Raw genomic sequence first — 15,299 nt, forward strand, 5'->3', positions numbered from 1 at the left:
CCCATCCATCCATCCGTCCATCCACCCACTGATCTATCCATCTACCCATCCATCCATTCATCCATCTACCCACCATCCATCCAGCCACCAATCCATCCATCCATCCATCCATCCATCCATCCATTCCTGCATTTAAGTCTTTAATGCCATCCCAGGCGCTAGGATACCGTGATGATCATCTACCCTTTCAGAGGCTGTCTATCTCAGCACTTCACAGCTGTTCCCTCTGAATTCTCACCAACTTCCCCACAGGGTCTAGTCATTAACACCATTTTTTACAGAAGAGGAAACTGAGTTTGAAGGTGAGATAATTTGCTGGAAGTCACAGAGCTGATTCCAAAACCCCCTCCTCTCCTCCTTGGGTTGGCTAACAAGGTCTTTTGTGATCTGACCTCTACCCACTCCCCCCCCAGCTAGCCTCACAACTTCCTGTGCAAACCATGCTAAACCCTGCATTGATTCCAAGGTCCCTGGAGCTCTCATCCCTACCGAGGTGACTACCTCTGCAGTGGCAGTCCGTGATGCCCTTCATGCCCAGTCCACCCTGGCTCCCCACCAAGACCCAAGCCTAGCAGACCTCATTTATTCTTTGGCCCTCAGCCCCTTTTTCTACTCTATGAAACCTCCCCTGGCCAATGCCCTCCCTCCCACTGGGCCCCCTTCCCCCGTGTTCCCACAGCACTTGGTCCTGGCCTCTCCTGCTGCCGTGTCTCTTCCTACTACCACTATTTGCCATATCTACACTCTGGGTTCCTTGAGGACAGGCCGCTGGTTTTTCCTTGGGCATCACCAGCACTTAGCTCAATGTGATCCATAAGAATAACAAAAGCAAGCAGGATTTTGAGTCTAATGTTTTCATATATTGTTATTTAGTTTTCTAAATCTATTTTGTCATTGTTGTTGCTGTTGTTTTAAAGATTTTATTTGACAGAGAGAGACACAGCTAGAGAAGGAACACAAGCAGGGGACCAGCAGGCAGAGGGAGAAGCAGGCTTCTTGCTGAGCAGGGAGCCTGATGCGGGGCTGGATCCCAGGATCCTGGGATCATGACCTGAGCCCAAGGCAGATGCTTAACGACTGAGCCACCCAGGAGCCCCTAAATCTATTTTGTTATTATTGTTATTATTTCCATTGTTACTATTTCCATTCTCTGCCCCACATTCGGGCAGAGAAGCCCAAGTCCAGAGAGGTAAACCATCTGGCCAGGGACACACAGTCAGCAAGAAGGGCTGGGTTTTGAAGCCAGGCTGAGCAGCGTCAGAGCGGATGTTGGGCAGGACTTTACAATGATGGGGAGGGGAAAGGCAGCTTGCTCTTCGAGGATTCCACCCCCCCCCCACCTTGGTCTCTTTCCCTTTTCCCGGCCCCCAGTACCAAATCAGCACTTGTCCCTCTGCCCCATTCCATCTGCTCGCACTCCCTCAGGCATCTCAGCCACACTCGTGGGTTCAAAGGACTGCTTTAGACACTGACCAATGCCTCCCATAGCCACCTCCCCCACAAACTCCAGACCGCAGCTCTAAACACCTCCACCTGGATGTCCACGGGCATCTCAGACTCGGCAGCTTCAAAACTGAGTTCCTGATCTACCACTTAAATGTGCTCCTCTTGAAGCTCTCTCCATCTCAGCTGACAGCAATTTCATTCTTCTCGTTGCTTAGGCCAAAAACCTTGGGTCAATCTTTGGCTCCTCTTCCATCTGCTTCTCACACCCCATCTGTGAGGCAACCCTGTGGGCTCTATCTTCACCATATGTGCGGAATCCTACCCCTTCTCATCTTTGCCACCAGCACTTGGCCAGCTGTCCCCTGGATGTGGGTAACCACCTTCTCATCGATCTCCAGATGTTCCCCTTATCTCTGTAAGACCCATTCTCTACACAGCGCGCATACCTTTCCTTTAAAAGGTGAGTCAGATCAGGGCAGTCCTCTGCTCAGAACCCTCCAGAACTACCCATCTCCGTGTAAAAGCCAAGAATTCACAATGGCCTGAACCCACATGATCCAGCCCTCACCTCTCTGACCTTATCTCCCTCCCCTGCCCCTTTGCCCACTCTGCTCCAGCCCACAGCCCTCCTCCTCCAGGCTCCTCAAACCTTCGAAGACACTTGGTGCTGCTTCTTTTGTCTGCCCCCAGTTCCCCTCCTGGCTCCCTCCCTCCCTCCCTCACTTCCTTCAGATCTGCTGCTCAAATGACCCACCACCCTGAATGCCCTCCTTTTTAAAACTTGGAACTGCTCCTTCTCACACTCCTTAGGGTCCTCCCTGCCTCCCTGTTCCCATAGTACTTCTCACCACCTGGCCTGCTGTACTTTTTACTTCTTTATTTTGGTTACACCCCCGCAAGCCCCGACTGACTTGGTATGGAAGAGCCATGAGGACAGGGATGGATCCTTTTGCTTCCTGCAGTATCCCCAGACCTGGACCACTGCCTGGCACAGAGCACACACACGGAACACACAGTGAGCGAATTAATTCACTTTACCAGCTTCTAAGAAAAGTAGATGAAAAGCAAAAGGTAAAGCCCCTGCCTCAGGGAGTTTCAAATCTCATTGGGAAGACAAGTCACACGCTCAGAAGAGTTTATGATATAAAGAATATGTATGAGTGCCAACTGGTGGTACCAGCTGTGGATTTTGTCCGAATCCAGGGAAGGAACAGGTCAGAGCTTGGCCAATCAGAGGAAGTGTGAAAGAAGAGCCAGGAGCTGTACTGAGCCTTGAATAATTCATAGAATTTCCTGTAAGACATTAGTGAATCAGATTATCTGCTTGTCTCTTAGCAAGGCCCTGAAGGGAGGAGACACGGGATGGATGCGTTTTGACGGGGGAAGGGAGGAAGCACAGGCCCTGGCCTGGGACCCTGTCCCTTTTCACCCCTGCCAGGGGTGCTGGGCAGCCACAGGGCATCATGGAAGTCAGTGTAGCTGAGGACAGGCTGGGGCCATCTCCAACAGACCCTATTAACAGCACTCAAGGCCTTGGGGGAGGCCACCTCCTCAGAGACTCTCTGAGGAAAAACCCATTTTCACCCTGACCCCACCACGGCTCCCCTGGGAGCTCCTCATCTGGGCCACACGTGCAGGAAAAACACACACAAATTCGGATGCCTGGCGTGCTTTTCCTAATCCCCCTGGCACAAATCTGCCGGGTCATTATGCGGATGTCCATCTGTCCCCTCCCACTCTAACACAGCTTCTGAAGCCCTGATGTCTCCAACTCAGCCCCTCCCCCCCATTGCCCCAGCGTGCAAAGCAGGGCACATATTGGGAGTGTGAGCTGAGACAACACAGGGAAAGGGAAGGATTGATTAGGAGGGGAAGACGGCCTCCAAGAGAACTCAAAGTTGAGAAGAAAAACACTCTCAACCTGCAGGCTGAGAAGGGACAGGAATGGTCAGTAAGAGGGACCAGAGCAAAGAAGCAAGCCAGGCAGGAGGAGAAAAGAGGCAGGGGTGTTTCCCGAAGGTATCAGAGGAACAAGGTCAGTTGATCGGACTTTCGGAGGTTCTCCTGGCTCTAACATTTCACACCCTCCGTCCTCCAGGTGTGGGTCCCAGCCTAGCAGAATCAACATCGCCCACGAACGCTGGACGACATTCCGTGCATCCTCCCAGAAACGTCTGAGGGGTGGCACCTTGCCCTACTCGTAGTTTTATTTCCTACCTGGTATTTCCCACCTGGTAGGGCTAGGTAGGGCAGCTCCCCACCTAGCCCATAAGCAAAGAAGGCATCGGCAGGGTGTTCAGAGTCCCAAATGTCTCCAAGCGCCCCCGCGAGAGCCTCCCTCCCTTCCTGTGCGTGTACTCATGAGGACTGAGGCAACCCAGGAAGGTGCTATCGGGCGGGAGGGGCGGGAGGGGTGCCTCGAGAAACCATTAATAGATAAACAGGGAAACGCTTATCAGATGGGCTGCAGGGAGACCCGAGGCCAGAAGGAGGCCCAAGATGACAGGTTAAGTTCTTACGGAGGCGGCGCCTCAGGGGGCAGCCCAAGTCGGGGCAGCTACGGTGGTCGCCCAGCGCGGGCTCCCCAAGGAGCCCTCCTACCCCGGGTGGGCACTGCGCTCTCACCCACAAGGCCCCGGCCGGCCCCGCCCCCCGCCGCCAGGCCCCACCTCTTACCCCGCCCCCGCCTCCATGCCCCGCCCCTGCCCCGCCCCCGCCACCCAACGAAACTCGCCACCCCTCGTGCAGCCGTCGCCCCGCCGCGCCGCCTTGCCCCTGCCTGTCTCGGCTGCAGGCGCGCGCGGGGGCGGGAGGGTGACGTGCGCCGAGTCCGCGCTTTCCTCCCCTTCGCGACTCGACCTGTTCCCCCCACGTGGCACCCACGTCCCGGGCTGTACCCCTCACTCTCCCACACGGGGACATCTGGGTTTATAAAACTAGCCGGACACGGGTCACAGGTGCTTCGGGTAAGCACCTGGCGCTGTAACCAGAGCCGAGCTCTGCGGGCGGGGGGAAGTAGCCGCGTCGCTTCACTCCACCCGGACCCCTCCCCTCCAGAGCGCCTCCGTCTCCTCCCTAGGTCCGGGGAAGGGCTGACTCCCACCCTCTGCCAGCCCGCTGATCTCATCGTCCCCACCTCCAGACGTTTGCACACCAGAAACCCTGTCCCAAGTCCTGCCAAGTCCTGCCACCTTCAGGGCCGCGCTTAGGCTCCTGCAGAGTTCCCCTCCTGGTCCCACCACTGACACCGCCCCTCATCTAAAAGCAGGTACCAGCCCATACACGTCCACAGTAGAAAAACCAACTTTCCAGAGTGCTAAACGTGTTTTAATTTATAAGCTGTTTTTACATCCAATACCTAATTCTATTCTTACTACAGTTCAGTGTGAGGTTCACTGAGTAAAATTAAAGGCCGCCTCTGCCTCCCCCATCTCAGCCCACAGAGTTGGTGAGTTGATGACACATGTACAAGCTAGGTCTCCATCCATTCAACAAAAACTTACAGGGAAGCCATTATGTGCTTGGGTGGGGTCAGGAAGCTCATACCCACCATGCTGAGTGCCCTAAGGACAGGAGCCATGTCCTAGAGGGCCAGCCCAGAGACTGCTAGGAGATGTATCTGCTGGGAGGCACAAAGCCAGTTTGAGCCTGGACTTGCATGGCCCAACAGGGCGTGGGCAGAGCGGGCAGTGGGATGAGGGTTAGTGGGGAGGGGTCTAGCAGGAGGCCTGTGGGCAGGGCTGCCCTGGACCCTTTGAAGAGGAGATGGTTGACAATTCTGCTCTACAAAGTTGTGGAGGAGGATGCTGTCCTTGAAATGCCCATAGGGTCTGCACCCCAAGACCTTGGTCAGAGGGAAAAGAAGAGGGCAGATGTGTCCAGGGACCTGAGTGGCCCCATTCTGCCCTGACTGGACTTTGAGATCCAGGCAGGAGTAATAGAAAAGGTAGTGGGGCGGGTCGCTGCCTTCTGGAAAGATTAGATAAGGGAGAGGAAGAAGGGAGCTAGAAATGGCGCAAGTGACTATCAGAAGAGCTTGAATCAAAGCCTGCACCCACCATCAGAGCAGGCACAAGACTGGGAACCCTGGACTGGGGAATGCCTGAGGGATTCTAGACATTCCCTCCCCAAGCCAGCTTGGAAACTGAGGCATGGAGGGGAAACTGACCAACTCAGGTCACACAAGTTAAAGGAACAGCCAGTTCCAGACCCCAGGTCTCTGACTCCCAGCCCAGGACACTGGCCACCATCTCACAAATCTAGGCCAGACCCAAGAACAGCCACTCCCCAATGTGGGCACTGTTAGAATACTGGGATTGGCAGGTGGTTCACATAGGCCTTGGAGTCTCTTTTGCCAAATACCAAAGTCACACCCACTAGATGGGGGTGGGGAGGGATATTGGGACAGGAACCCTGGTTCATTGGCAGGGATCCCTTCTCATCAGAGAAAAGAAATTCATTTCTGCATCCCTGAAAACCATCCATTTACTTAATTAACCTCTACATATCTTTCTGTACCAAAGATCCACCACTAGCCACCAGAGGGACCAGTATACAGAACAAGCCTGGATGACTAAATGTTTGTTGAATGGCTTCACGAAGTCTCATGAAGGCTAAGAGAAATAGACTCTCTGGACCAAGGGGCAGGCAGGTAGGCTTCCTCTTCAGAGAGCTTACATCTAAAAAGGACAGTAAGGGGTGCCTGGGTGGCTCGGTGGGTTGGGCCTCTGCCTTCAGCTCAGGTCGTGATCCCAGGGTGCTGGGATCGAGCCCCACATCAGGCTCTCTGCTCAGCGGGGAGCCTGCTTCCTCCTCTCTCTCTGCCTGCCTCTCTGCGTACTTGTGGTCTCTCTCTCTTTCCAATGAATAGGTAAAATCTTTAAAAAAAAAAAAAAAAAAAAAAGGACAGTAAGCCACACACTCAGAGAACCTCAAGAATCTCCCCACTGAGGCATGGTGGTGGCAAAAATGAATGAATTTTGGGCCCACTACAAATAAAGATGCCTGGTTAATGTGCATGGCTTCAGGACGCTGCCTCTGCCCACAGGCCTGGGTTTTTGGCTCTCAGGATTAGTGGGCTCTGGCAAGTGCTGGTATCTCAACAGAGCTGCTGGGTGCACGGGGAAGCACACCCATTAGGCTAAGAAGAGGGACCGGGAGCTGGAGAGACAAGAGGGAAAGCTGAGAAAGGACAAAGAATGTGAAAGCAGGGGCCGGCCAGCTGGCCGGCCCTCACCTCACCCACAGGCCTTGCCTAGCCTAGGCCTTTCTCCTGCTCTCCATAACCCGGAACTGGACTCAGCCTGTCCTGCAAGACAGAATAACTCAGGCCTCAGGACTCCTCAGAGCAGGCCCTGAGGCCCAGCCCACCTGGCTCCAGACTGCTACAGAGCTCTCTGGAAAACAGCAGCAAAAGCTGCCCTGACAAATCCAGAAAGTGAGACCGTCTGTAGCATAACCAGCCCTGTCTTGTCAGGAACTCAGTATCATCGCAGGAAAGAAAGAGGTGGGGGCCTAAGAAGCAAATGTGACATGTGAACCTTGACTGGACCCTGAACTAAAGAAACCACTGATTGAAGACAATGGTTTCCCCTGAGAGGGGAATCTGGATGGCTCGGAGGGTTAAGCGTCTGCCTTCAGCCCAGGTCATGATTCCAGGGTCCCGGGATCGAGCCCCGCATCGGACTCCCTGCTCAGTGGGGCGCCTTCGTCTCCCTCTCCCTCTCCCTTTCTCTCTGACTGACATTGGCCCTGCTTATGCTCTCTTTCTCTGGCTATCAAATAAATAAATAAAATCTTTAAAAAAAAGAACAAAGAAAGAAAGACTGAGGACAAGGGAGCACATCTGTGTGCAGACAGGGTATTGGGTGCCATTAGGAAGTTATTAAAGCGTGGGATGAAGGTACTGTGGTTACCCAGGAACATATCCTTATTCCTTACAGCTGTGTAATGAAGTATTGAGAGGTAAAAACGTGCAATTATATAATTTACCATAAAATACTTCAGCAAAAATATAGATACATCACGTATGGCAAAATGTGGGCAATCATTAAGTCTAAGTAGTAGGCATATGGGTATTCTAAACAGTTCTTTCTACTTTCCTTGGATTATATATGGCGAGGGGCCACAGTGACATGTAAAGGCGAGAGCCACCCACCATAAAAGCTCAGTGACGTCTACCCATTGTGGCAGCAGCCGCAGCATCTCTGAGACACAGACTTAATTCTGCCTACCATGACCTAGATCCCCCGTCACCCATTTCTAAGCTCACAGCCTGGAGAGGACAGCACTCCTGCAGGCTGGAGAAAGGGGTGCTAGCTGGCTGGCTGAGGGGAGGAAGAGATTTGCGAACCAAATACACACAGGTGTCTCCCCAGCACCTGCAGCTGACCAGCACCTGCACCTTGGGGTGGCGGTGGTGGGGGAGGGGCCTCCAGGGCTGAGATTTCTGTTCACTGCCTCCTCAGGCTCTGCCCACCTGCCAGCCCCCAAAATACCTAAGTTCATATGCCACCACTAGGGTCATTTTAGTCCCCTGCCGAGTCCCTCCAGCCTGTCTCCCCAAGTGTCCTCACCCACACACTGGGCTCTCTGTGCTGTCAAGGCCTAGACTCATCTCTGCTCCCACCATCGCTGGTGTGAAGGGCCCTGCAACCCCTGCTATGTGATCCCGGGCAAGTCCTTTAAGCCTCACTACACCAGCAGTGTCCACTGCAGGGAACTGTAAGTGTGGGTGCCAATGCCAGGGGCCACCGCCGGCAGGACCAACGTGACACACTCACGGTGGCTCAGAGCTCACTCTCAGAGGCCTGTGATGAACTTACCATAGATTTGGGCTCTGCCCTCCTCCCCTCTCCCAGACCTCCTCCTTTCCTCCCTCACAGCCCCTGCTTCCAGGGAGGAGCCCCCCAGTTCCAAATAGGGGGCGAGGAAGCATGGACCACAGGTCCCAGGAAGAGTACAGGGCCTTCGAGGCCCCGGCTCAGCGACAAAGGAAACCCAGACCCTCCCCTTAAGCAGACAGCAGAAAGCTGGTGTGGCCCCACCTGAAAATCCAGCACAGCACCCCATCCCCCAACCCAAGCCACTGCCCCACCCACCCCACAGCCCCATCAGGCCAAGTCGGGGAGGTAGGGTCAGGAATGTAGGGCAGGGCAGAGTGGGAGCAAGTGACTACAGCAACATTCTTTAGGGCTGGGGAGGGGATGCAGCCTCGGTCCCTGGGTCCCACGGTGGAAGCCTGGGGCTGACTGTGTCCTCAGGCAATCCCCACCCAGCTCCTCTCCCCGAGTTACCCCCTCTCCATCATAGTCACCAAGCCCAACTTCAAAGGCGGAGGCTGGTCTTTCTCCCCACACCCCCTTGGACAACACTCTCAAACTGAGGATATGAAGCGGAGTCAGGCCCCCTGGGACGCAGGGTCACCTCAGCAGGTCACCTCTACCACCAGAGAAACCAGTACAGTCCAAGCCTGTGAGGAAAACAGGGTTCTGCTTCTGGGAGTTTAGCCTGAGAGGGTAATTGGACAAGTGTCCGGGCATGTATGGACTCGGATGTTCTGGGCAGATTGTTTATAATGTAGAAATTCAGAAACAACCTGAATGCCCAATACCAGAGTCACTTGAATAAATGAGGATACATCCTACCATACCGTGGGATGCTATGGGGCTGTAACAATGGCCTGTCTGGTGTAGGAAAATAGAGCCTAACGTATCTCCCCAAAATGACAGGATACAAAGCCATATTTGCCGTCTGACATCGTTTGTAAATGTTTGTGTAGATAAAACTAAAAACACACCAAAAAAACCAAAAAACCACCCCAGAACATCCACATAAATAATGTCCATATATGATGAGTGCTGTGAAGTGTGTAAACCTGGCAATTCACAGACCTGTACCCCTGAGGATAAAAATACATTATATGTTTTTTAAATAATTAAAAAATAAAAAAATTTTTTTAAAAAAGAATGTCCATATAAGTCACAGCAGTATCAAATAATTTTTTATTTGCATTTTTCCAGTTTTCTCCATGGGACACACATTATTTTTGAACAACAAAAAAAAAACTTTTTATTTTTTAAGTGTGTGTTTTTTGTTTTTGTGTTCAAGCCCTGGGGCTTGAACTCACCACCCTGATATCAAGACCTGAGCTGAGATGAAGAGTTAGACACTCAACTGACAGAGCCACCCAGGCGCCCCTCCAAAATATGTATTTTTAAAGATTTTATTTATTTATTTGACAGAGATCACAAGTAGGCAGAGAGGCAGGCAGAGAGAGGGAGAAGCAGGCTCCCTGCTGAACAGAGAGCCCGATGCGGGATTCGATCCCAGGACCCTGAGATCATGACCTGAGCTGAAGGCAGAGGCTTTAACCCTCTGAGCCACCTAGGTGCCCCCAAATATGTATTTTTTAAAAAACGAGTTGTGTGACTAGGCCTAGCTGTGGTCAAGACCCTGCCTTAGGGCACAGGACAGCGGGAGTTCCAGCCTCTCCAGGGAAATCACAATGAAAAGAAAGCCAAGGACAAGTCTGAAATTTGCTCCAGGAATGCAGTCTGCACCAAGGATCAGTGCCCTCCCCCACACCCCACACCACAAGGATTTTATGTGTCTCAGGGACTTCAGGCTCAAAGGGCCCTTACAGACATCCTCACCCAGCTCCCCTGTGTAGAGACTAGAACGGGCTGGAACTCTATCTTGGTTACTCTGGATTCCCCCAGGACTAGAAAGGTGCCTGGCACAAAGTAGGTGGTCAGTTAATGTTTGTTGAATGACTTACTGAAGTCTGATGAGGGCTAAAAGATGGGCTCTCTGGACCAAGGGACGGGTGGATCCAACAGGTAGGCCTCCTCACAGCCTGTCAGCCACCGAGGGCCCTTAGATCAGGAAGCGCCACCCCAGGTAAAATCACCGGGGAGCTTTTAAGAAACCCAACCCTCAGAGCCCTAAAAATACTGATGCAGTTGGTCAGACCTGGGATTCAGAAGCTGAAATTTTTTTAAAGATCCCAGGGGTTCTCGGTGCAAACAGAGCACCTCTAGAGGACATCCAGGCTGAGGGAAACACACTCTGAGAAGGCAGGGCTTTGCCAAAATCACCCAGCAAGTTAGTGACAAAGCAGCAGAGAGCCTCACCCCTGGGGCTACTAGCTCAAGGGTCCTGACCCTGGGGACCCAAGGTTTCCTCTACATTTACCACATTTCCCTTCTTGGGTGCTGGCCTCCAGGGCCCACCCTCCTGGGGAAGTGAATCAGGCTGGAAGGTAGACAGAGAAGCCCAAGGAGGAGGGGAACCTTCTGATTTTATGCTCTGTGATCACCCAACCCTTGGGGATACAGGCCCGGAAGCCCTGAGAGCCTCGAGATGGTGCTCCGAGGCACTCTGACAAATATTGGGAGCTCAGCCTCAAAACCCAGGTACCCTACACTCCCCAACTTACACACTATGGGCTGGGGCCCACCCCTCTGGCCGTTCAGCGAGAGAGGCCTTTAAGAGAAATCTTCAAAGAACTGGGTATCAGACTCTGAGGGGCCCAGGCCGCACATTGCACACAGATGTGGCCAGGAGCCACACGGAATCCTCCACCTTTCCCTGGCCCCAATCAGTCACTCCAGCCCTGGCCTCTACTGCCTTCCACCCAGGGTGAGGTGTGAGCCAGTGGCCCTGGCCACACTCGCCTGCCGAGAACAGGCGTGGGCCTGCTTTCCCTTCCCCGCCGAGGTCTCGACCTGCTCCAGGATCTACTGCCCAGACCCTCCCACCCTTCCAACCCAGAGTTAATGTACAATCTTCCCCAGGAGCTCGAATTATTCAGGCAGGTCGAACTGGCCTCCTCTGCTCCTCCCGGTAGAGTCTGGCCAGAATCTGAAGGCTGCTTCAGATTCCCTGCTCCACCAACACCCCCCTTTCCATCTCCCAGCTGACCAGCCCCTCTGCCCACCAAGGCCACACCCCCGTCTTCAACACATTCCTTTCATCTAGCCCTTAATGGGCACCTCTTGGACACCAAGTATTGGGCTAGCCTGGGACCTCAGTCAAATCAGCCTCTAGGGTTCACAGACATGAGCCAGGATGAAGGCCAATGGGGACCAGAGTTAAGGATAGAGGCAGAAAGATTCTGGTGAGTGGGGCACCTGGGTGGCTCAGTCAGTTAAGCGTCTGACTTCAGCTCGGGTCATGATTCCAGAGCCTAGGACTGAACCCCACATTAGGCTCTCTGCTCCGTGGGGAGTCTGCTTTTCCCTCTCCCTCTGCCCCTCCCCCTGCTTGGGCCAAGGCTGCTGGCTCTCATAAATCAAGGAAGGGAGGGAGGGAGGAAAAGGAGAGGAGAGGAGGGGAGAGGAGAGGGAAGGGAAGGGAAGGGAAGGGAAGGGAAGGGAAGGGAAGGGAAGGGAAGGGAACGGAGACAGATGCTGGCAAGGATGGGGCAGAGTTGACTTAGAGCAAAGCAGCTCACACTTTAAGGCACCAAATCCCACAGGGATCAGCATGCAGGTTCTGAGGGATGGGCACAGGTCTGAGATCCTGTCTATCCAGCAAGCTTCTAGGGAATGGCCATGCTGCTGGACTGCGGACCACCCTTCGAGTAACAAAGACTCAGCAGGGCTTAGAAATCATGCTCTCATTGACTCTAAGTTCCAAGAAGGTGGGACACACTGCTCCCTCAGTCGCCACCAAGTCCCCAGTGCCCAGTACACTGGCTGTGGACACGCTGAGTGGATGAACGATGTAATAAATTAGTTAATCCTGGCAAATGGCCCAGCATTGGACGGCCCTACAGAGAAATCTGCAACTAACTGTGAAAAAACACAATACCAGAGAGAAATCTGTGCAAAGCTGTGCAAAGCACAGAAGAAGAGTTAACTGCCATGTTGTGAGAGGAGGAGCTGGATCTCTCAAAAGAGGTCACTTAGTACTAGGTCTTAGAGGGTGGGTCAGATTTACCCAGGTGGAGGCTGGCTGAAGGGCGGGGGCAACACAGGAGCAAAGGTAAAGAGACCTAGAGCATGGGGTAGGTTCCGGGAATCAGAGTAGCCTCACGTACCTAGAGCTTCAGAGGCTGTGAAAGGGAAGGTGGGGGGAAAAAATAGAAAATTAAGTTAGGGTGCTAGAACTCTAAGCTGGGAGACGGGCATCTTTCGATGGAAAGTTGGGAGCTGTCAGAGGTGTTTGCACAGGGAACAGGCACCCCGGAAAGAAGCCCTCTCGGGGGTCACCAGTTCCTGCCCCAGGGTCAAAATGGACCAGAGGAAGCAGCTTCCGGGGGCAGGAAGGGCCAAGGCAGGAAGAAGCTGCGTTGAGAGACGACAGAATCTCCCGTGCGTCTCCGGATGCTAACAGATCTCACGCGTACTTAAAAAACACCCACTTTGTGCTCAGCCCTGACCCAGGCTCTAAGCAACAGAGAAGCTGATCATTTCCCAAAAGCCCCCAGTGCCGTTCAGACACTAGGAGGGAGGGCGGCTTCCACCATCTCCCCCCATTTCCCCCACAGACCCCTCTCCTGCTTCCCTCGGCATCATCAGGGGGGTTACTGTGTGCCTACTGTGTGCCTGGCAGCGGGACCCCCTGGTCAGCGCTCTGTGGGAGGCCTGCACAGATGCTGGCCCACATGTGGTTCCAGCCCAGTCCTCTGCGGAAATGAGCTAGATCAAATTTAATGGGGTGCGGGGGATGACCTGTGGCTGGGGATTCCACATCTGAATAGGGAGGGGAATGAGAGAGTCAAAAAGGATGCTGAGATAAGGAGAGCAGGTATGCTGGAATTCCCAGTCAGAATCCCCTGCTGGCAGAGCCAGCCCTCCAACCCCCACAGGCCAGCTGGACTCCCTTTCCATCAGGACTAGAACCAAACTCCCAACAACCCTGGGAGAAACCAAGAGCCAGGTGACTCCCACTTCTCAGGCTCAGGGTGAGGCCCGGCCAGGTCCAGAGTCAGACTTTTGGTCCTCGAAAGCACCCCCACCCCCAAGAGGACACACCTTGTGACTGGCTGGTGTCCTGATGAGTAGGGGGAACAGAAGAGGGTGGGTTTATCCCAAAGGACAGCTGGGTGTGGTGGGGATGAGACAATTTAACCCAAGTCCCCAGACTGAAAATGGGACAAAGGCAGCAGGCTGTGCCCTGGAGGTTGGCTGGAAAGGTAGAGAAAGCACTCTACCCCCACCCCCAGCTGCTCCTTTGAAGATAAACCTATTCGCTCTGCCTAATTCCTTTCCTGCCCTAGGCCTGCTTCAGGCCTACCCCTCTCCGGGGACTTGAATAAATTCCCTGCTAGCCAGACCCTGGGGGGTGACCGCCAGAGTTAATTAATGTTTGTAAAGTGCTCGCTAGATCCTGGGACCGGGGACCCAGGGGCGCCAGATGAGCCGCGCAGGAAATTGACAGGGAGAGGCGGGGAGAGGAGCAGCGGGTCAGGACCTGGGACTCCTGCTAGGGGAGGACTAGAGAAGGCACTCCTACTGAAGAGGGGGCAGGGCAGCGAAGAGCTAAAAGGGAAAGGTGCGACCCTTCAAAGGTGTGACGGGACCAGACCATAACTTGAGGATTCCGGGCTCCGTGGTGAGCCTGCCTTCCCCCACTGCTCCGCCCCACCCCCAGAGCCAGTCACGTCCAGGCCCGGATGCCTTTCCCCAACTCAGGCCCCAGCCACCCACCTGCCCCGCCCCGGGACCACCTGCAGAGGAAGTCTCGGCCTCTCCTCCAGCTCGGAAGAAGGGCGAGCGCAGGAGGGTGAAGGCTTCGCGGAGGGGTGTCCCCTACCAACTCCCACAGGGTCCCCGACTTCTACCTGGGCAAACACTGAACTTCCTTTCTCTAAAAAAAGGAGGCAAGCCGTTACCCCGCTCCTTGAAGTTGGGGACTTCCAGGTTCTCTATGGGGGAGGGGGCGGCGGCAGGACGCACGCAAGTGGCACCAGGGCCCACGGCGCCCCCTCCCTGCCCGCGCCCTCCCCAACCCGGCTCACTCACCCCAAAGTGCTGATGAAGCCGTTGACGGAGCCCTCGGCGTACAGGGAGACGATGTCCCCGATGTGGAGAAAGCTGGACATCTCGCTCATGACTGCGGCCCGCCGGGGGCCCGGGGCGGTGAGGGCGCCAAGGGGCGCGCGGCCAGGCTCGGTGCAGAGGACGGAGATGACCGCGGAGGCCGGAGGGGCGCGCCCCCACCCGCGAGCAGGACGCTCCGCGCGGCCGGGACGGGCTAGCGGCCACCGGGGCGGAAGGCGGCGCGGGGCGGCCCGGGAGCCGCTGGTGGCGTCCGGGTGAAGAGGTGCCCGCGTCTCGGCGAGCCCGCCGCCCGCCCGCCCGGCCCGGCCCGCGCGTACCTGCAGCGTAGAAGGAGCAGGAAGTCTGGGGCCGCCACACACACATGCAAATCCCGCCCGGGAGGCGGGGAAGCCACACCCCGGCCCCCCCGCACCCCGCCGCAGCCGGCCCGCCGGCACCCATGTGCGCCTGCCTGCCTCCTTGTGCCCTGCGCCCCTCGTGCGTCCAGGGCCAGGCCTCCCGGGCACGGACGGGCCTCCTGACCCGCGCGACTCCGAGGAGCCCTGGGGCTCCTGCGGGCTCCCCGGTTCAGAGTTCCAGCTCCAGCGAGTTCCCAAACAGACTCGCGGAACCGCCATCCCCGGGAAACCCAGCCGTAGCTGGGGGCTTTCTGGGCTTTCGGGGTTCCCTGGGCTATCTACTCCTCTGCCCTCGCGTCGGTGAGAGCCGGTGCGCGGTGCGGGGTCCGGCGCCCCCGCAGGCGCTATCTCCCGCCGCGCGCGGAAGACCCGAGAGCGTCCCAGCTGAGAGCCGTCTCGCACCGAGAGGCGCGCTCATGCCTTCACAGCGCAAATCGGGATTCAT

General features: G+C 55.3%; 1 protein-coding gene across 3 annotated transcripts in view; it reads right to left on the reverse strand.

Moving 5' to 3' along the window:
- Positions 1-15,299, reverse strand: part of ITPR3 (inositol 1,4,5-trisphosphate receptor type 3) — a 66,839-nt gene extending 51,540 nt beyond the window's left edge. For 2 of the 3 annotated variants that reach the window (XM_059178610.1, XM_059178608.1), the window contains exon 1: positions 14,418-15,293. In XM_059178610.1, coding sequence (XP_059034593.1) covers positions 14,418-15,073 — 656 coding nt within the window. In that variant the 5' untranslated portion in view covers positions 15,074-15,293. Of the gene's footprint in view, positions 1-14,417 lie in introns of all 3 variants that reach the window. The other variant, XM_059178611.1, reaches the window with a different exon arrangement.

The sequence above is a fragment of the Mustela lutreola genome, chromosome 6, assembly GCF_030435805.1.
Source record: "Mustela lutreola isolate mMusLut2 chromosome 6, mMusLut2.pri, whole genome shotgun sequence".
Taxonomy (NCBI): Eukaryota; Metazoa; Chordata; class Mammalia; order Carnivora; family Mustelidae; genus Mustela; species Mustela lutreola.